Genomic DNA, 22,629 nt, shown 5'->3' on the forward strand with positions numbered 1-22,629 from the left:
ATCCATGCTCGACACCATGCTTGAGAAATATAAATAAATATATTTTATGTAACCAAGTGTGTCAGAGTTTACTTGAATCCTTAGGTTTACTGTTTTCAGCGTACTACTCTACAGCTCACATTAACCCTCCTAAGATAAACCTAGCTGCTCATCCACTCTACCGACTTGTTTAATACAGTCCTATATTGAGCGTTGGGCCATGAATACCAAGCGATAAGTCTTATGAAGTCCCACACAAGTTGGACCCAACAGTTGCACTGTCCCAATCCTCCCTTATTTCACTCACACCTTAGTACCTGTTGCCAGCTAGTGTCGGGACTCTGCACAAATAGGTGTTTCTGCAGATTCAGCATTTGAGTTTTCTACGGTCGGTGCTCATTTTGAGACATACTGTGGCTTCCAAATTTGGGAAGATGGATGGAACAAGTTACTTACCTGTAACTATTGTTCTCCAGCATAGGTCTGGCATTTAGTCACATGCTCATGAATAAAGAATACATAGCAGTACATTACACAACCACGGGCAGTGGCAAGGCTCAACAGAAGCAATCACTTCTACCTCCGGAACAGGTTTACCTTCAAGCGAACAGGTTGCGTAGCACGGCTTAGCAGACCCTGGTCTCCTATCGACACAGTAGAATCTTGTGAAGGTGCGTGTGTGGACCTCCACGAAGCAGCCCAGCAGATGACCAGCAAGGGCACACCAGACAGAAACGCTGTTGTCTTAGTGATTGCTCTAGTGAAATGGGCTCTCGGACGGCCCGGCAGCAGTCAGTTTGCCAACTGGTGACAATGAGTGATGTAGCCGGAGAGCCACCTGGAGATGGAAGCCTTGGACAAGGCCTTACGATGGTTCACCAGACCAAAGTTAACAAATAGTTGAGGCATCTTGTTAGGGAGAATTCTCATAAATGTGCTAATTCCCTTCACCTTAGAGACCCCGAGCAACTTTGAAGGATTTTGAGGACTTGATTTTTTTACCTGGAGAGAGTGCAAGCCTTTTTTCCCCACTCTCTCATGCACTGTGATGTTTGTTGTACTCTTGTGTTCTTTGATTATGGTGTTTTAAGATAACTCCATAGGCATCAACTTTTCATGTGTTACACAGCACCTTCATTGCAGTAACAGGAATGTCTTTCTAGACTTCCCAAAGGTTTAAATACCTTCTCTGGGATAAACTACTGTTTCCCAGAGAATGTAAAGTTAAATTGACTTTACTAGTCTTTTTAAATTGTTAGAACCAGCACACACTATCTTACAATATAGTGCTGGAGGGGTTACCTAGTATCCCCTGTGTCTAGAAACTCATGTAGCAGTCAAATGCTACCCTTTACTATCAAAATGGCTGGTGGCAGTGGTTTTACAACAAACTACCATGATTTTTCTAGACCGCGAATACCGGTAGCTAAAAATCGCGGGAGCCATGTTTTTCAAGATGGTGCCTAAACCACTTTGTTTAAACAGGTCCCGGTCTTCCTTTTTCGCCATTTCTTTTTGGAAAGGTCCTTCTAGTGTTTGTCTCCGCGCGCCAAACTAGGGTTGGTCCCTTTGTTTCTATGCCTTTGGCGGGCTTCAGGACTGAAGACCGTCTCTGGCGCCCAAGTGTCTGGGGTGGGCAGGAAGTAAGGGAGGTGCCCGAAACTCCGTGCTTGGTCTCCAAGGAGACCCAAATGCACTCTGGAGCGATTGGCTGGCCGACTGTCCGGCAAGGACAGCCACCTTGCTGGGTAAATGGCAGCTATGCTGGAATGAACGGGAGAAAACTGTTTAAAAGACAAGTCTCTTGGCTTGGAAGGCAGAGTCAACCACTGGAACGAAAGAACCGAAGACGAGCTGGAAGAGGAAGGCTGATGCAACTACTGGACCGTTGGTTTGCCCGGTGGAACCCGGCTGCAGGTCCGAATCGCCAAGTTCACCTCGACAGAGAAGCCCCTTCAAGGATGACTTCTTCCTTTGAGTTGGTGGGACCAATCAATTCGTAAGCCTCATGGATACCATTCTCGGAGCTGGTTAGGATTAACCAGGGAGAAGGACACCAGCTTGTGTGCTTGAAGAACAGCAACCGGAATCGAAGATTTGCCAATTTGCCAGCTTTCAGATCCGTCCCTGTGCAGTGCAGGATTCCCCCGACGTCCTCCTTCTGGTCCCCACGACTGAGGCTCAGGAACAGCGAGATCTTCAGGAACTGCCAGGAACAGAAGTCTTCAGCTGCATCTTTTTCTTCAATATAAGGTACTGTGAAAACCCGACCGAGAGACCTTACCTCTCACCGCAAACATTTGTGGAACTTTGGCAACTTGCAGACCTGGTCAGCTTATGACGCGACATACAAACCTTTCTACCGTGAACTACTTCCAAGAACCATGGCAAAGACTTTTCCGTTTTAAATACCAGAACCGTTTTAACTGATACAAGACACTAGCCCATTGACTTTGGCCTACGTATTGCATTGAATCAACTCATCTCGTGAATTCAAATTATTTGCACTGTTTTAAAGTAACTAATATTATTTTCATCAACTTATGCCTTTTTGCTCCTACTTCAATCCTATTTGGCTCCAACTTCAAGGGAGCTCAATTGCTTAGCAATCGGGATTGTGGAATTAGTTTTGTGTGCTATTGATTGCCTCATTTAGTGAATGCTTTATAAATGATTGTGTAATAAATCAAGAAGTGTTTTACCAAGAAACCTTGAGTAGAAGTGTCTATCTGAATACTTGTCATTGTAGACCTTTGTGCAACACCCTTACAAGCTCACATTCCCTCTTGAGATAAGCCTGGCTGCTCAGCTAGCTACCAAAACCTGTGTGGCACAGTCTTATACCAAAGATTGGTTTTGCTTCCACCTGTAGTCCTAGTTGTGTGTAGTGGTCCCAGAGGGTACTGCATACAAACTTTGCCCAACACTGGTGGCAGGCGGTGAGGATAAATTGTGTAGTTACATTGCGAGTTCTGCTTTACTTTTGTTCAGATAGTAAGCTTCACAAGGCTAAGCACCACTAGAAAAGCAATGTGATCATGCCTAATATGGATAACTACAAACAGGAGGCCCTGATCATTTTAACAGTAAATCAACTGAAGGAAATGTGTAAGGTCAGAAACCTCCCTGTGAAAGAAAAGTGAATTGGTTGAAAGATTGTTGGAACATCAAAGACTGAGAAATTAGGCTGTAACCCCCTAATCCCTCAGAAAATGTGGATAATATTGATGAGGACAATAATGATGTAGAGTCTTACTCTTATGTTATTGAAGAGCCAGAGGAGTCTCAGAATGTGAGCCCCACTGCCCCTCTACCTGCTCTTGGGCCTCCACCTTTAGCCACAGGGACCCTACCAGGTCCAGTACTGAGTCCAGAATTTGTCTCTTGAATAAATGAGACTTGAGTTAGAGTTTAAAAGGCTCCAGATGCAAACTGAAAGTAAACATCAAGAAATCAAACTCGGAGAAATGGCAATGCATCATGCTCTTGAAATGAAGCAATTGTCTCTTGAAAATGGTTGTCTCATAGTGTCGTCTAGGTCATCCAGTCCTAAGAAACCTTGCATGCCCAAGGAAGCTGTGAGTATGTATAAGGTGAAACTTGTTATTTTAGATTGGTTGGCTGCTTTTGAATATAACTATGTGATTCAGGGTTTTTCAGGGAATCAGTTGATTCCTTGGCTTTTGTCTAGGCTCCCCCACGTTGCAACTGATGCTGTAATGGAGGTGGGGGAACTTGAAAGATTGGAGTATGAAAATGTAAAGCTAGCTTTGATAGCTAGATTTGGGAAAACTCCTTCCCAGTACCTTAAGTGGTTTAGGACCTGTAAAAAGCATGATGGTACCCCTTGGGCTACCTGGGTGTGAGAATGTTTGAAGTACTTAGATAGTTGGGTAAAGGGTTACAACACTTTTGAAGGAATGAGAAATCTATTTTTGTTACAATCTATTTTTGATGCCTGCTCTCCTGCGCTGAGACAGCACTTGGCTGACTAAGGAAATAGATCCAAAGAAGTTAGCAAAGGCTGCTGACTTGTGGGTTGCCAACAGGGCTATGCACAAGGATTCTGGGGAAACTCAGAAGGATGATGGGAAGCAGCAAAAGAACGATGGCAATGAGAATTCTAATACCTCGAATCCAAAAGAGGGCCACAAACAGAAAAAGGGTACACCACAAGGGAAAACGAACCAGACTAGTGAAACCTCTGGTGCTAAACAGGGAGGTCAACAGAAAACCCCATTCGTCAAAACATTTGGAAAATGTTATGCTTGTGGGTCTACTGACCATGTGAAAGGGGATTCCAAATGCAAGGGTAAACCTTCAGGGATCCACACCGTCTTAGCTTTTTCCCCAGAGGGAGAAGTACAAATGGCAAGTGGAAACTTTCAACTGCTGGCTGACGACCCCAATGGTGTCTCTGCCAGCGTTTGTGTGCCTGGGTCTGTGGGGACAGCAGAATTTAGATGTCTAATTCAATTCCAGATAACACAAAAGATTATTATAAGGACAGTGTACTTGTAAATGGTCAGGAAACCCCTGCCATTAGACACTGGGGCCAGCATTACACTGGTAGATTTAATCCTTTTTCAAACCTGAGGATGTTGCTAAGGCACCCAAAGGCCTCACTAAACTTGCTGGTTGCCCTGTTCAAATGCTTCCAAGATTACCAGCTCTCATCCAGTGCAACAACATGACTCAAGATGGTTCCATGTGATATAATCGCGGCAAAAATTGCTGCGGTTACAAAATATCACGGCAAAAATGCCGCCGTTTTTTGTGCCGCAGTCCATATAAAACATGCGGGGGACACCCCCGCACCCATTATACCATTTAAGAGGAGTGGGGGACACCCCCGCAACCCTCGCTCCCCTTAAATGGTATAATGGGGCACACTTTTACCGGGTCATACGACAGCATTTTTTGCAGCAATATCTTTTTTTACTGCAACATTTTTGCTGCAATTATATTACCCGATACCCTCAAGATACCCGTTAGTGTGCAGAGTGAGGTGCCTGGGAGAGTCCTGGTGGGGAATGACTTTAAAACACTTGGAGTTGTATCAAGCACCCCCAGGCCTCCCAGCAAAGGGAAACAGGAACAAACAAGGAAGGCCAGAGAGAGAGTACCTCAACTGACTCTCCAGAGGATATTAGAGGCAACTATAACACCCAGCCCACAGGAGCAACTAACTGCTATTTCTAGGAAGAAAGAGAAGATACAAAGGGGAAACCCAAAGCCTCAGAGAAAAAACAAGAGATCACTCCTGTACTTCCAATAAAGACATCCACAAGAGGACTGTCCAAAGTCACACCTGTGACTACTCCACCAGCTGAGACTGAGTGAGGAACAAACAGACCATGCTGAGCTGCAGTCTTTACTGGCAGTAGGTGGTCCCTGTAGGGCAGACTTCAGCAGAAGTCCAAGAGTGTCCTACTCTTGAAGGACTTCGCCAACAGGCAGCTTCTCAGCTGGACAGGCAAGAGCCAGCAAAGCACAGGTTGTACTGGGAAGATGGCCTTTTCTACAGTGAACCAACTGAGTCTATCCCAGGGGACTACAGAAGACTTGTAGTGCCTCTCGAGATCAGACAACTGTTCCTACAGTTAGCAAATGAGATTCCTTTGGCTGGTCTCTTAAGTTTCAAGAAGACCAAAGAAAGGCTTTCTCTCAATTTCTATTGGCCTAAGTTGGGGTCTGATGTAGATAAATTATGTAGGAGCTGTCACACTTGTCAGACATCTGGCAAAAGCGGAGGTACTTTTGGTGCCTCTCCCAGTGGTGGTAGTCCCTTTTGAGAGGGTAGGAATCGACATTGTTGGTCCCTTAGACCATCCAACCTCTTCAGGCAACCAATTTAAATTGGTTGTAGTAGACCATGCTACTAGGTTTCCTGAAGCTATACCTAAGAGGACTGTTACAGCTCAGGCTGCTGCTAAGGCCCTACTTGGTATTTTTAGGTTTCTTAAGGAAGTCATCTCTGACAGGGGATCAAATGCATGTCCCACTACATGCAGGCCATGTGGAAAAACTGTGGAGTGACTTACAAGATCTCAACTGCCTACCATCCCCAGACAAATGGGTTGGTAGGGACGTTTAATAGAACTATGAAGAGCATGATAGGTGCTTTAGAAGAACCCCTTCGAAGAAATTGGACCTTCTACTGCCATGCCTTCTATTTGCTTACAGCGAAGTCCCTCAGGAGGGAGTTGGATTTTGTCCCTTTCAGCTTCTCTATGGTCATCCAGTTCGAGGCCCCTTGGCCCTAATTAAGGAGGGGTTGGAGAGTGCTCCTTCCAACAAGCCAGTGAGAGTCACTGACTATGTGCTTGGTCTCGGGAGGAAAATGACACATGATGACAGAAGCAGCAGATAACTTGAAAGCAGGTCAGGCTCCGGTGAAGCATTGGCATGACCAGAAGGCCAACATGGTTGAGTTTAATCAAGACCAGCAAGTTCTAGTTATGGTACGTACAAGGCAGAGGGCCTTACAGGACAAATGGATTGGACCCTTCAAGGTTGTGGGAAAACTTGGAAAAGTCAATTATCTGGTGGATTTATGCAATCCTAAGGAGGCCCCCGGGGTCTTTCACACCAACCGCCTAAAATGTCTATGTCTAAAGACCAGAAGTGAGAGCTTTGCTTCTAGCTTCTGCTCATGAGGAGGAGGAGAGTGGACCTTTACCTGATCAACTCCGAGAACAACCTTTAGATGAGAAGATAGGAGTTAATCTCTCTTCTAATCTGACACTAGAACAGGAGGCGTGCAAGTCTGTAAAATCGGTTCGACTCCCTTTTGTCACTATCACCAGGCTTGACCCCTTGGGGACAGCCTGCTATTCTCACTGGTGACCGTTTACCTGTTAAAAGCAGCGGTTACAGGATGTCAGATCATGTAAGAACCCATATAAAAGGAAGAGGTCAACAAAATGCTTGATCTCGGGGTAATAGAGCCATCTACAAGTCCATGGTCTAGTCCAGTTGTACTATTGCCAAAGGCAGGCTCCAAGGAGTTGAGATTCTGTGTGGACTATAGAGCTCTAAATGCAGTCACAAAGACTGATGCCCATCCTTTACCTAGGACAGATGAGCTGGTGGACAAACTTGGTTCAGCCAAGTACCTCAGTACATTTGACCTAACGTCAGGCTATTGGCAAATGGCTCTGAAAGACTATGCCAAGGAGAAAACTGCATTTTCAACACCATCAGGCCTCTACCAGTTTAAGGTAATGCCTTTTGGATTAAAGAATGCACCTGCTACATTCCAATGGATGGTTAATCAAATTCTGAATGGGATGGAGGACCTCTGCATGGCATACTTGGATGACATTGCAGTGTTCAGCCCTACTTGGAAAGAACATGTTGACCACATAGGATATGTTTTGCAGGCTCTTGAGCAGGCCCATCTGACCATAAAGGCAAGTAAATGGCAAATTGGCCAGAGCAAAGTGGTCTACCTCGGACATGAGGTAGGAGGAGGTGAAAGAAGGCCGTTGCCTAGCAAAGTACAAGCTGTACAAGAATGGGCCACCCCTACAATTCAAACCCAAGTGAGAGCTTTCTTAGGTTTCACTGGTTATTATAGGAACTTCATTGAGAACTATGGGTCCATAGCTTCTCCCTTGAATGTGGTCTCCTCACCCAAATTTCCTAAAAAGGTCAGGTGGAATCAGGAGTGCGCCAAGGCATTTTAAGGACTTAAAAAAAGTCCTTTGTCAAGCTCCAATCTTAAGAGCGCCTGACTACAGCTAAACCTTCATTGTGCAAACAGATGCTTCCAATACAGGTATAGGTGCAGTTCTGAGTCAGCTGGATGAGAACGGTAGGGAGCACCCCATCTGCTTCAATAGCAGAAAGCTGAAGGAACCAGAAAAAAAAGGTGGGCAACCATTGAAAGAAAATGTTTTGCTATTGTGTGTTCACTGAAGAAGTTTAGACCATACTTTAATGGACCTACTTTTGTGATTCAGACTGACCACCAACCCTTGAGATGGTTAATGCAGATGAAGGAGAAAATCCTAAATTGTTAAGCTGGTCAATCAGCCTACAGGGGTTTGATTTTACCATTGAACACCGGTCAGGGTGTAATCACCAAAACGCTGATGGTCTCTCCAGAATGTTTGACCGACTGGAGTAAGGAGATTCATCCAGAGGTAGATTAAATCCTCCTGTCCCTTAGTCTGGGGGGAGGAGGGAGGATGAGTGTAAGGTATAATTCTCATAAATGTACCAATTCCCTTCACCTTAGAGACCCCCAGCAACTTTTTTGTGGACTTGATTTTTTTACCTGGAAAAAAGTGCGAGTCTTTTTCCCACTGTTTCATGTATTTTGCTGTGTGTTTTACTCTTGTGTTCTTTGATTATGGTGTTTTAAGATAACTCCATAGGCAACATCTGTTCATGTGTGTTACACAGCATCCTCAGTGCAGTGACACAGGGATGTCTTTCTAGACTTCCAAAAAGTTTAAATACCTTCTCTGGGATAAACTACTGTTTCCCAGAGAATGTAATGTTAAATTGACTTTACTAGTCTTTTTAAATTCCTAGACCCAGCACAACCCATCTTACAATAGAATACTGGAGGGGTTACCTAGTATCCAGTACCTAGAAACTCATGCAGCAGTCAAACTCTACCCTTATCTATTGAAATGGCTGGTGGCAGTGGTTTTACAACAAACTACCATAATTTTTCCCGACCACGAACATCGGTAGCTAAAAATCGCGGGAGCCATGTTTTTCAATATGGCGCCTTAAGCCCCTTTGTTTAAACAGGTCCTGGTCTTTTTTCGCTGTTTCTTTTTGGAAAGGTCCTTCTAGTGTATGTCTCTGCGCGCCAAACTAGATTTGGTCCCTTTGTTTCTATGCCTTTGGCGGGCTTCAGGCCTGAAGACCGCCTCTGGCGTGTCTTGGCTGGGCAGGAAGTGAGGGAGGTGCCCAAAACTCCCTGGGCTTAGTCTCCTAGGAGACCCAAATGCACTGTGGCGTGATTGGTTGGTGACTGTCCGGCAAGGACAGCCAGCCTGCTGGGTGAGTGACAACTAGGCTGGAATGAAAGGGAGAAAACTGTTTAAAATGCGAGTCTTTTGGCTTGGAAGGCAGAGTGTTCCACTGGAACGAAAGAAGAGCTGGAAGGACAGCTGCTGCAACTCCTGGACCGTTTGTTTGCCCGGTGAAGCCCTGCTACAGGTCCGAATCGCCAAGTTCGTCTCGACAGAGAAGCCCCTTCAAGTACGACTTCTTCCTTTGAGTTGGTGGGACCAATCAACTCGTAAGCCTCATGGATACCATTCTCTGAGCTGTTTAGGATTAACCAGGGGGAAGGACACCAGCTTGAGTGCTTGATTACAGCTACTCGCACCAAAGATCTTCCCTTTTGCCAACTTGTTTGACCAGTCCCCGTGCAGTGCAGGAGTTACCCCAATGTCCTCCCTCTTGTCCCCACCACTGAGGCTCAGGAACAGCGAGATCTGCAGGAACTGCCAGGAATCAATGTCTTCAGCTGCCTCTTTTCTTCATATTAAAAGGTACTGTGCCAACCCGATTGAGAGAACTTGCCTCTTGCTGTGAAAGTTTGTAAAACTTTCCCAACTTGCAGGCCTAATCAGCTTGTGACCCAACAAATGATTCTTTTTCGTACAAACTACTTCTGAGAACTTTGGCAAAGACTTTACCGTTTACTACAAGAACTGCTCTTTCCTATCCAAGACACTAGCCTATTGACTTTGGCCTAGGCCTAGGCCTATTGAACTAATCTGAGTCCTCTAGTGAACGGAAATTATTTGCACTGCCTAAGAAAGTATTTGTGATCTATTTTATTAACGTGTGCCTTTGTACTCATATTTAAAGTGACTGAAATGCCATTTTGCTCCTATTTCAGGGGAGCCTAATTTACTCAGAAACGTTTTAGTTTGGTATTGAAGTGTGTTTGTGTATAATATAAAGTTGCCTCCTAGTGAATGATTTCTAAATGACTAATACATTAATAAGTGTTTTACCAAAAAACCTTGAGTGCAAGCGTCTACTTGAACCACAGTGATTGTAAGACCTCTGTGTAACATAGTTTACTGCTCACATTCCCTCTTGAGATAAGTCTGGCTGCTCAGCTCGCTACCAAAAACGGTGTAGTACACACTTATACCAAAGGTTGGTTTTGCTTAAACCTGTAGTCCTAATTGTATGTGGTGGTGCAAGAGGGTACTGCATGCAATTCTGCCTAACACCCTGCTGGCAACCCACAAGTCAACAGCCTTTGCCAACTTCTTGGGACCAATCTCTTTAGAGTCAGCCAAGTTCTGTCTCAGCTCCAGGCATCAAAAAGATTCCAACACAAATAGATTTCTCATTCCTTCAAAGGAGTTCACTCTGTAACCCTTAATCCAGCCATCTAAGTTTTTCAAACATTCACACACCCAGGTAGCCTAAGGGGTACCATCAATCTTTTTGAGGTTCCTAAACTTCTTACGGTATTGGGAAGGAGTATTCCCAAATCTAGCTATCAAAGCTAGCTTCACATTCTCATGCTCCAATCTTTCAAGTTCCCCGCCTCCATTACCAGCATCAGTTGCAACCTGGGGGAGCCTAAACAAAAGCCAAAGAATCAACCGATTCCCTGAATCCCATGATTGTATTCAAAAGCACCCAACCAATCCAAAATATCAAGTTTCACATCATACATACTCACTGCTTCTTTGGGCAGGCGAGGCCTCTTTGGACTGGAAGACCTAGAGCACTCTGGAGGGAAAGGTTTTCAAGAGGCAATTTCTTCATTTCAAGAGCATGCTGCATTTCAACTCCCTGAGTTTTTATGTAAGGATGTTTGGCTTCAGCTTGGATTTGTAATCTTTTGAACTCCAACTCAAGTCTCATTTTATCAAGAGACACACATTCTGGACTCAGTGATGGACCTTTTATTATTTGTTATGCACAACCAAAAAGGCTCGGAGGCATACGTGTGCAGATCGTTAGAGGGGAGATTTCAAAAAGATAGCTTAAGAGGCTATCTAAAAAGGTGTGTCTTGAGTTTATTTTTATCTTGTGGGGTACCAGGGGATACAGGTTGAGGCAAAGGGGCAGGCTGGGGCATAGAGGGGTTCCCTTCCGGGGACTCCTCTGCCAATTCTGACTCTTCTAAGACAGAGTGAGACACTGAATTATCATCCTCTATCCGTTTCCACATTTCCTGGGTTAGTAGGTGTGACAGGCCTACTACCCAGACTTTGATGATTCAACAATATTGCAATTTATACATTTTTCTTTCCTTTAACAGGGAGATTCCTGACCTTACACATTTCTTTCAGTTGTTCTACTGTTAAAATGATCAGGGCTTACTGACTGAAGTTATCCATATTTGGCATGTTTGAACTGCTGTTCTAGTGGGGCTTAGCCCTGTGAAGGTTTTAGTTGATCAAAACCAAAGCAAACTCTCAGTCTAACAACTCTACAATATATCCTCACCGCCTACCACCAGTGTTAGGTAAAGATTTGGGGTAGTAACCTTTGGGTGCACTACAACAACCTTAGCCTCCTGGTAATAGGACCCAACCTTTGGTATAAGTGTATACTACACAGGGTGTTAGTGTGGCTGAGCAGCCGGGCTTATCTCAAGAGGGGTCAATGTGAGCAGTAGGGTAGTTACACAAAGATTCACAGTGACAAGTATCCAGATAAACACATATACTCAAGGTTTCTTGATTAAACAATTATTAATTTAACCGTCAGTTTGAATAAGCCTTCCTCAAAATTGGCAGTAACACACAAATACACTCCAAAATACGACAATGCATTACTTACCGTAAAAGCATTTCTGATGGTTGTATCTGCTTAGATTCACATGCTGTGCATAGGTCCGACATCCAGTGGTCACTGCGGAGTATTGCATTTTGTTTTTCGTTGGCGAAAAGGGGACGTCGACAAGGCGTGTCTGTAACACTATCCCTATAGTGACGTGCGTTGTACCCATAATCCCTCACGCGTCGAGGTCCCTCGGATTGACATACCCATTGGGGATGGCACACAGACGCTTCCTACACCCTCAGGTGACTTAAATAGCTAGGGCACTGTGGACATTAATATATTACTATTGGCATTTAGAATAATACTGGAAAGAGTGTCAAAGAAAATGGGTTATTAGAATCACACCAGAGATCACACAAGTATTCTGAAGCAGGTAAGTACTTTTTGAAACCCCCCACTGCAAAGTAAGTTAACCCTTTCCTGTAAGGAAGGCAAAACACACAGAGGAGAAGAGTCATTCAGGGAGCCAGGCCATGCCAATGTCGATTGGGCAAAAGTCTAGGTGACCTGAAGCACTTCTTGCAGGTAAGTAAAAGTCTTGCACAATATTTTAGAAGTCTTTGTAGAAAATAAGAATCAATGTAGGGCCACAAGCTGTTAAGACTTGTGAGTAGAAGATGCAAGCAACTCTACAGAGCAACCAAGACTAGTCTCAACTGCAAACAATCAAGGCTACAAGACAATTGGTAAGTTCTCTTAGACTGAACAATACCTTAGGTTAGAAGAAAAATGCAGCAGATGACTTCTGTTCCTGTGGAGCTCTGCAGATCCTGGTGTTCCTGGGCCACAGTCGTGGGGACAAGAGGGAGGACTTCTACTCCTGCACTGCAACAGGATGGTCACCGACAGCAACAGGCAATCTTCAAACAAGTGGCACTTCAGTGTTTCAGCTTCTCGTGTCTACCGCATTAGCTCCATTGCAGTTTCTGGCCGTCGAGCACACTGTTGAGGTGGCTCAGGCTCGGTCAGTCCTGCTTCTTGGGAGTCCAGAGGATCATCCTGGAGCTCTTGGCCAACTTAGAAGCAACGCACACAAACTGGTGTTCCTCTCCCTGGCTCTTCGTTTCCAGCAGCGACTGAGTGGAAATACAACCAGCTTTGAGAGGATGTCAAGGTGGCTTAATTTGGAGTGGATTGGTCCCACCAACTCAAGGAGAGAAGTCCTTGCAGGGCTTCTCTAGTCGAGGCGAATTCGGAGCTTCAGCACAGCAGCAGGGCTTCACCGGCAAACCAACGATCCAGGAGTTGCAGCAGGCGTCTCTTCCAAGTTCTTCTTCGGATTCCTTCGTCCAGCAGTCTACTCTGCCTTCCAAGCCAAAAAGCCTTGCCTTTTATGCAGGTTTCTCCCATTCATTCAAGCCCAGCTGTCAGTCACCCAGCAGGTTGGCTGTCCTTGCCGGACAGCCAGCCGGCCAATCACCTAGGAGTGCATTCCTGTCTCCTAGGCGAGTAAGCAAAGGGAGTTTCGGGGCACCTCCCTCAGTTCCTGCCCCAGCCAGACATTCTGGAGGCAGAGGCGGGCTTCACTCGTGAATCCTGCCAAAGACAAAATGAACAAAGGGACCAAACCTGGTTTGGCGCAAAGAGTAAAGAAGAACTTGCAAAAGACGCCTGCTGCAGCTGTTGGTTTGCCTGGTTTTCCTGGGCTGCAGCTCCAAATTTGCCTCGAATTCGCCAGTCAAATACTATGATCCCCCAATAAGAGACATTCAGTTAAAACAAGCTAAGCCAAAGTCAATAGACGAGTCTACATGGGCTGATGCTCTTCTTTGAAGGCAAGTAAAAGTCTTTGCACAATGGTTCAGAAGTCTTTGAAGAAAAAGATGAATCAATGTAGGGCCACAAGCTGTTAAGACTTGTGAATAGTAGACGATGCAAGCAACTTTACAGCAAGAGGTAAGTTCTCTTACACTTTGTACAGTACCTTTAAAATAAAGAAAAGATGCAGCAGATGACTCCTGTTCCTGTGCAGCTTTGCAGATCTCTCTGTTCCTGGGCCTCAGTCGTGGGCACAAGAGGGAGGACGTCGGGGGACTCCTGCACTGCGACGGTCAAGACTCGCAACCAGCAAACTTCACTTTCAGTTGCTGTTCAGTGTTTCAGCTCCTCGCGTCTACCACAAATAGCAACACTGCAGTTCCTGGTTGTCGAGATGGACTTTCCTTGCTTCTAGGGTCCAGCACTCTGTTGAGGGGGCTCAGGCTCGGTCAGTCCTGCTTCCTGGGAGTGCGGAGGATCTTCCTGGAGCTCTTGATCAACTTACAAGCAACGCACACAGACTGGTGTTCCTCTCCCTGCCTCTACAGTTTCCAGCAGCAACTATGTGGAAACTCAACCAGCTCCGAGATGGATGTCCAGGTGGCATGCTTTGGAGTTGATTGGTCCCACCAACTCATGGGGAGATGTCATCCTTGCAGGGGCTACTCTGTCGATGTGAACTTGGCGTTTCGGCACTGCAGCAGGGCTACACCGGGCAAACCAACGCTCCAGGAGTTGCAGCAGGCGTCTTCAAGTTCTTCTTCGGTTCCTTCGTCCAGTGGTCTACTCTGCCTTCCTAGCCAAAAGACTTGCCTTTTATACAGTTCTCTCCCTTTCATTACAGCCTAGCTGTCGGTCACCCAGCAGGGTGGCTGTCTTTGCCGGACAGTCAGCCGAACAATCATCACAGAGTGCATTTGGGTCTCCTAGAAGACTAAGCACAGGGAGTTTCGGGCACCTCCCTCACTTCCTGCCTACCCCAGACACCCTGGAGGCAGAGGCGGGCTTCACTCGTGAATCCCACCAAAGGCAAAGCGAACAAAGGGACCAAACCTGGTTTAGCGCGCAGAGTAAATCTCAAGAAGGACCTTTCCACAAAGAAATGGCAAAAAAAGAAGACCGGGCCTATTTACAACGCGGAGACGACGGTAAATTCACACCACAGTAATAAAAACGAAACCACTGCCACAAGCCATTCTGTGAGGAAAGGGTAACATAAAAATGTTACATAAGAAGTTAGACTAAATGGGATACTAGGTAACCCTTCCAGCACCCTATTGTAAGATGGTGTGTGCTGGGTCTAGAAAGGTACAAATTTAAGTAAAGTCAATTTCACTCTACTGCTCTGATATGATAGTTTATTTACATAGCTAGCGCCTATACACAATGTGTTTCAAAGCGCTTCAAGGCAAGGGAAGGGAACAAGGGAAAATACAATGACATTCTTACAGGCGTCCGAACCCTCAGGTAGCTGGGCGCATAATCATGTGAACAGCAGAGTTACATATCGTTACACAAACATCATAATACAGCAGACAGATCATACATTAGTCCAGGCTCTGAATGTTTACATACAAGAGTAGAATATACAGAAAATAGAATGTACAGAGAATAGGCACAAGGTAGTTACAGTTGCGAGTGAGGACCGCGTTACAGGTTGGTCCTGAGTAGGCTGTAGATAGAGTAAACATTACTGCAGGTAGAGAGAGGCGGCTGGCCGGTCGTGTCGGTGAGAGTCTAGATGTTTAGGCTAGTAGCCATGATTTTACCATGGCCCTGAATGGCCAGAACGCGGTTTCCAATCTAATTGTAGGAGGGAGGGTGTTCCAACATTGTGCTGCAAGCACTGGGAAACTGGAGCCTCCTGCTGTGTTTAGGTTATAGTTAGGGTTATAGGTAGAGCTGGATTTAAAAAAAAAAAAAAAAAAAAAAAAAAAAAAAGGTACTTGGGAGTGGTGCAGGAGGGAAGGAACAAAACAAGCGACTATCGTACTAGGCCTGACAACATTTCAGATAGTGCTGAAAGGGGGGTGGGGGTGAGAGTAAAGTGAGGTGGGAGGAGAGACGAGGTTGCTATCATACTAGGTCCAGGGACAATTCTGATAGAGTAAGTGCATAGAAGAAATGAAGGGGAGGAGATAGGAGAAGGGAGAGGAGGGGAGAACAGAGAGTAAGCAGTCAAACAGTAGTTTAGAGAAGGTATTTAAACCTTTGGGAAATCTAAGACTTCCCTGTGTCACTGCACTAAAGGTGCTGTGTGCCACAATGTAAAAGATGCCTATGGAGTTTCTCAGACTCCAAAACCAAAAGAAACAGAGTTCAGAAATCACATTAAAATACATGAGAGAGTGGGAAAAAGGGTGGCACTCTCTCCAGGAAAAAAAAGATCAAGTCCTCAAAATCCAGCAAAGTTGCTGGGGGTCTCTAAGGTAGGCACATTTCTGAGAATTCTCCCTAACTGTCGACAATGGCGACAAAGTCTTCGACGTCATCAACGTAGAGTGCTTCAATGGCTGTGGTGTTGAGGACTTTTTAGACACTGAAGCAGAGTCTTTCGGCGCCAATGGCGTCGATGACTTTGTCGAAAAAGGAGTCTTTCTCTACTCGAGAAGGCTCCCAAGGAGTTTTCTCCTGGACACCCAGGCCCGAGGGCGCACAGGTTTTGTACCTTGCCTTCTTTGTCGTGTTTGTCGACATGGGCATGGCTCTGATCTTTTTTCGAGGGGGTTGAGGCCGCATTCTCGAATACTTTGAGCATTTTAAGTCTGAACCTCTCCCCCTCAGCCGGTGAGGCCGAATTGGTCAGGCAGGAGACCAATTCCAAGGAGGAACTCCGCGACAAAGATGGCGATCTGTGGTGCCTTTTGTTTGACTGCCGTGAGGATGAGTGGTGTGAGTGTCAGGATTCCATGCTTTGGTTTTAGAATTTCAACAAACACATACTTACAAAAGCATCCCATGGTACATTTCTAGAATCCCAAAAGTACTTACTTACAGAAAACACTTACTTAAAAGGTCCTTGTAAAAATCACTTTTAGAATGACCAAATAACCATTTTTAAAATGAAAACTTTTATAAGGTTATGTTTTGGGATATTTTCTGGATAAAACTTAGACTATGTAAATTTTCCTTAATTAAACTAACAGGAGGCCTTTGTTTCCCCAAAGCAAGATGGAGTTTCCTTTCAGCAACAATGATTGGAGGAGATGAATGGTGAGGTAGTTTGGAATTCTTGCTCGAGTTCTAAACTGCCTTTCATTCGAGTTTCACTAAAGACAGGTCGCAGTATTTGTAGCTCTGAATATTTGTTAATTTAGTAATTCAGTAAGCTTAGAACCAGAGACCAACTAAATTCGAAGTTAATATACAGAAGATGCCAAAGTAATTGGAGTCATTTTATGAAGCAGAAAGAAGAAAATAGAAGAAGTAAGCCAAGTACTCTTTTGAACTTTCAAGAACAGATATTGTAATTTATATGTTCAGAATTTTCAACAAAGATAATTCTTTTGGAAAAGATTTAGTTTTTTCAAGAAATTGTATTTGAAGATTAATTGGAGCAACTTCGCAATTTACAATAGTGCGCGCGTCATTACATAACAGTCTTGGAAATTTTGAGTGCGCGTGTTGTGATTTAACATATGCGCGAGTTGTGTTTTAACTTATGCGTGCATTAATGTATTAACAGAAGCGCGGGTTAAGTAAACTAAAGTTACGTTCTGCGAGCGAGTTAGTCTGAAAGTAAGAAATAAGCACTAACTCAGTTTTTTGCCTTTTTAAATAAGTTAATTGCGGTTTTGTTTCCTTCATCTCGCGTACTCGCGTATTCTTCGTTCGGGTTTCATTCGAGTAAAGGACCTTCATCTACGTGCCGCGTATGCGTCGCAAGCGTCTTCCTGTCCGTCAAAGGAACTCAGAATTGAAATACAACCAACTTTTAGGTCGCGACTGTCAGTAGGTAAATTAATATTATATGAAGCACGGAAGAAACCCAGTTTATTATAAATATAACATAGTTAACTAGGAAAGAAGTTTATTTGAAGTAATTTCTTAAATCTTATAGATAAGTAAACTAGCATAGAATAAGAATATTAAGTAAACAGTAACTAAAATTGCAATCATATTTCCGAGTAGAATTGAACGAACAGAAATAAAAGACTATTTTTGTTGAAAAACATTTTTTTGCAAGAGAAGCAGTTTGAACATACAATTGAAGACATTATAGAACTTCATCACAACTAAGAAAGAGAGAGCGAGTAATCTTCTACTTAAGTCTCTGAGCAGTTATTTTAAAAGCCTTCCAGAAAAAGATTCCTGGTAATAAGATTACTGAACAAGGAGAAACAGTAATTCTACTAATAACTTCTACTGCAAGCAATTAAGAAAGCCTTTCACCAAGCAAGCATAGGCAACAGGTACTAAGGAGGAGGTAGGGTGGCAAGTTATAAAGTAATAAGTGAAGCAAGTTGAGGTTGAACAGACATTAACATATAATTAGTTGTCTTTTAAATTTCACAGACACTGAGGCAGCAACACCATTACCAGAGGGTGTCAGAGAGAGAGCCAGTGAAGATCTGTATTTTTTTTGTTTTCTCCATTCCCCTTGAGTTTGCCAGCTTGGTAGTTATATCTGCTAAGAAACTATTAGGCAGACAGACTTGTGGGGTCTGGTGGGCCAGCATCACTCCTGCAGGAATATTCAAGACTGGACCGGACAGTGAGCCACTGAGTGATCGGGACCTTTTAGCCTTCTTCTGATGAGGAGAGTCTCTCGACTCTAAGGATCCCTTTTTCAACAGGGTTGTCAAAGGGTATTTATAACTTCCCTCCACGCTTTTTCAGGGCTTTCGCTGTCATCGATAGGGAGAACCAACACTCCGATGTTAAATGAGTAGATACCAAGTACCACAGACACACCCGATGGGGGTCCGTAAGGGACATTTTTGCCCCCGCAGTTGTGACATTTTTTTTAACCCTGATCTTTTCGATGATGCCAATGATGCCATTTTTACTAAATACAAAAAGGTTTCTTGTCAAAGAACCGAAGCATGCTGATCTTCCAAAGCGATGGCTCTTGTGGAAAAACATAATTGAAGCCAACAGTTGCTGCACGCGTTATATACCATCCATGGCGTGGACACCAAGATGGAGGCCCTTGAGGGGCTTCGAGTCAACAGGCATCGACGCACAGCACCACCCCCTGCTGGAAAAACTTCCAAAGCAGCTGAAGTTGAATATGGAACTATCATAAGATGAGAAATACGTGGGAGGAGGGAACCTACTTTAACAGCTTTATTGGTTTCCTTGCGCACAAAGAGAACAAGGATAGCTGTAAAAATCACAATGGATTTCTGATGCTGCAGCATCTTTTAGGACACACTATAATAATACGGGACACCCCCCAAAAAAGTCACAAGAAAATGTAGGAGGAGACTCAGACATACAGTATCTTTGGGACACCCTCACCCTGAGAGCCCCACGGTGTTCGATGGGCACATCACTGGGGGAAAATCAAATGACACCTCACATTAATATTCCTCAGGGAAAAAGGGTCAGTAAAGGGTTTGTCATCAGAGGTACAGTCCAGGAAGTCACCCTCACATTTATGAAAGCTATAATCAGATGAATTGACTGGTCCGGCTCTTCATAAAATCTCCTGCAGATGTGTAGTGAGGAGCAAGCAAGGGTAGGCCTGCTGATCAAAATCTCACAGGGAGCACGAATTAAAGTACTAAATCAAGTAGTATCTGCTTAGGCGTGCGACTGTTGCGGTTTCCACTACTTCTCAAGGTCACTCACCCATTTTGCCACATACCATTGATCAAGGACACTTACATAGTCTACACAAATCTCCATGGAGAAACAAAGCCTTTGAACACGCACCAGCATCTCAAAAGGCGCATACCTTCACCAAATTAGTCATCGCTGCACGGAGGTATTTGGGGATCATAGCCAGCAGCAAGGGATCACGGGATAACACGTCATGCCTGAAGAGGGCTCCCCATGTAATCTGAGTGGTGGAACGTAGGAACTGTAGAGAAATACAAAGCAGGGTCAATGAAGTGCAACTAGTTATGCTGCGACTTCTCTCAATTCGACATGTTAATAAAATATTCACACTTTCGCAATTCAGCTAACATGGTGTCACTACATGACAACATATCAAACATGCAATCTGAAGAGTGCAGAAAAACACACCTCTTTGTTTTTTGGTTTTAAAAGATGTGCAAAATATAAATAAACATGAATCTCACAGTTCTGCAATGCTGAGTTTCCAAATACAATCAGATTACACCATGTATTGACTCCGATCAGCAAGGACAACCCACAATTCTGCGTTGGCATTGTCAATGTAAAATCTGTCTCATGCGAATAGCATCTAGGTTGGCAATTTCAAGTGTATTGACACAACTGTGCCAGAACTCAGACAGGCTTTCAGATCCAAACCCATTTGTGTGGTCAGGGCTATTTGACAAACTCCCCTCACCTGCTACAGAATATTCTTTCCCATGGGATACATGTTAAGTGATATCTATTTCACTTCGCAAAACGTCTGTTTTTTTATTTTTAGGCTTAGGCTAGGAGGGAGAAGGGCTGGAGTTGAATACAAAGACCGTTGAGCACACTTATAGTCAAGGAAACACTTACAAACCGTTGCTATATAGAAATAGGGTTATTATAGATAATTGCTGATGGCAATACTCAGTTCAATATTAGACCTGTAGATGATTAACAAGTAGGTATAGAGTAGCTTCGGGTTAGCAAATCATAAACCAACATTTACTGAAATAGCAAACCTGGTAGGTAGACAACTTTTAGGAAAGTCCTACTTTAGAAGTCCAACCCTATCTAGGGAATGAGTATCTCAAAAAGTCAGATGGGGACACTACGGGACCAGTGACCCTTGGGCGGCATAACAAAGGAAGGCAGATGCTGTCAAACATCAGAAGAAGAGTTTTCGTAACAAGTAATTAATAGAATTGGATTCAAAGGGTTCAGGGGGATAGATAGGCCACTGAAAGGATTTAGGCCTCTAGGACAGATGTCCTAGGCCAGGGAAAGCGCGGTTGTCTCGTCTGCCCCAACTCAGAAAGCTCAGGAGGCGTGAACAGCAACTGCCTGGGTAAGTACCCAATAGTCAGTACCCAATAGTCAGACACTGCCTTGTAGAGGAACGACGACAATGTCACCGGCAGGTCCCCACGGCAAGATGTCACCAGCTCTGGTTCAGGTCTTTGGTCTTGGCGGATGGAGGTAGAACTTTCGGCAGGAGCAAATGGTCAGATTTGGTGCCAGGCAGACTATCGTCGCAGCACCTGGCTGTGGAGGCTCGATACAGGCTTTGTAGCAGCAAAGGTTCTAACCCGGCAGACTTTCTTCCTTCTCTCGGTCCTTGACTCTTCTGAGGGGACTTCAATGATTGGGATAGAGTCTGTGGAGGCCCAGTCAGATGTCCACAAATGTGCAGCTGGAACCAATGCACCGCAGCAGTGCCAGAGACGGCAGGTGATAGGTTTTAAAGGCAGCACTTTGTGGGATGGCTCAAACTGCAGATGGTCTCGATACTGGTTAAGCCCACCAGTACAAGGGAGGAAGTTGTGCGGTGTAGATATTCCTTGTCACACAGAACATCGGGCTGGAGCAGCAGTGGTCCCTCAGTCAGCTTGGCCGTCACTGGAGTTCGCTTTAGACGTCATCTTCTTCTTCAGAATGGATCTTCAAGTGGTTGACTCTGGCTACAGCATCAAGTCCCTCGCCTTTTATGCTTGGCCACAAGGTGACACTATGGGTTCTGTACGCTCAGAGGCAAAAAATAGGTCCGACCATACAAAACGACCGAAAAATGCTACCACCAAAGGTTCAAACACCAAAAGTTCGGACCTTTGGTGTTCGCATTGCAGGTAAGTAAAAAATAAAAAAAGACTGCAGGGGGGTCCCCCGCAACATCCCGCTCACTATACTTTACAGTATAGTGAGCGGGGGTTGCGGGGGACACCCCTGCCAGACCCCGTAGTATGTAAGTGTGTTTGCATGAGAAAGGTGCAAACCTTTGGTAGTTCGCACCTTTCTCATGCGAACATTCCGACTGCGGCAAAATCAGACACGGTCGGATCACTTAGCATCGACACCATGTGTGCACCAGTGCAGATAACATTGCAACACACAGCATTTACAGGTGAAAATATTATTGGCAAGCTAATGGCAGTTCCGTTGCATCTCTTTTATAACTGCTCACTCAACAAAATGTAATGCTGTGCCATGTACTTACAGTTTTATCTGCCACCTCATTTCTTGTGCCTCTTTCATTTGGAGGGCATTTCAGTTTTTTACAATGGGGTTTCCTCAAACCACCTTTCTTGTCGGTCTTCTTACCCTGTTAGCAAGTGGGATAATTCTTCCTCTTCTGCAAATGGATCCCACTCCAGGGCGGGTGGGTAATCTTCAATCTCCTGGGGGCAGTGACTGTTTGGGCCGTTTTTCTAAAGTCCTACCCAGACTTCATAAAAACCATATCTGAGACAGTGCATAGCCTCCACTCTTAGTAGAAGGCTGTACCACCTGAGAATGTTTTGGTAGCATGGACAGAGAAGCCAGGCTTATTTTAGGACGGAGAGAGAGCCGTAGCAAGGTACAAAGAAATTGCAGCATACATATGGTCCAAAGAAACACAAACACTAAGCATTATAAAAATAAAGGATTTAAATACAAGCAGGCCAAGATAAATCTTGGGGAAATAAGTACAATAACATATCAAATAAACACAATTATAAAAAACAACTCAATACTTGGGATACAACCAAAAGTATAACCTTACTGAAACACAATCGGTAGTCACGGTGAGTCAAATCTACAACACATTTAGAATGTCAGTCATCTATTCTTGGGGAATGAAAACAGGTTAGGTATACTTTTAGAAAACAATTAGTATTTCAAGGGTAGTAGACCCTGTCAGTAATGCAGTGATACTCAGTTACAGAAATGATTTATTAAACCAACCCAGTAACAAGTAAACACTGGATAACGGATATTACTTTGCAGAACATAGTTCAGAGCTAGCAATGTAACTCATACTTTCCGGAGGGCCTTGAGCTAATCAACGATTAG

At 44.5% G+C, this 22,629-nt stretch overlaps 1 protein-coding gene across 1 annotated transcript in view; it reads right to left on the reverse strand.

Moving 5' to 3' along the window:
• Positions 1-22,629, reverse strand: part of LOC138468323 (exportin-5-like) — a 1,170,237-nt gene that overhangs the window by 816,281 nt on the left and 331,327 nt on the right. The window contains exon 11 of the mRNA XM_069608829.1: positions 19,430-19,555. Within this exon, the coding sequence (XP_069464930.1) occupies positions 19,430-19,555 (126 nt within the window). The remainder of the gene's footprint in view (positions 1-19,429; positions 19,556-22,629) is intronic.

This window comes from Ambystoma mexicanum, chromosome 4q (genome assembly GCF_040938575.1).
Source record: "Ambystoma mexicanum isolate Mex_15411 chromosome 4q, UKY_AmexF1_1, whole genome shotgun sequence".
In the NCBI taxonomy this organism is placed as follows: Eukaryota; Metazoa; Chordata; class Amphibia; order Caudata; family Ambystomatidae; genus Ambystoma; species Ambystoma mexicanum.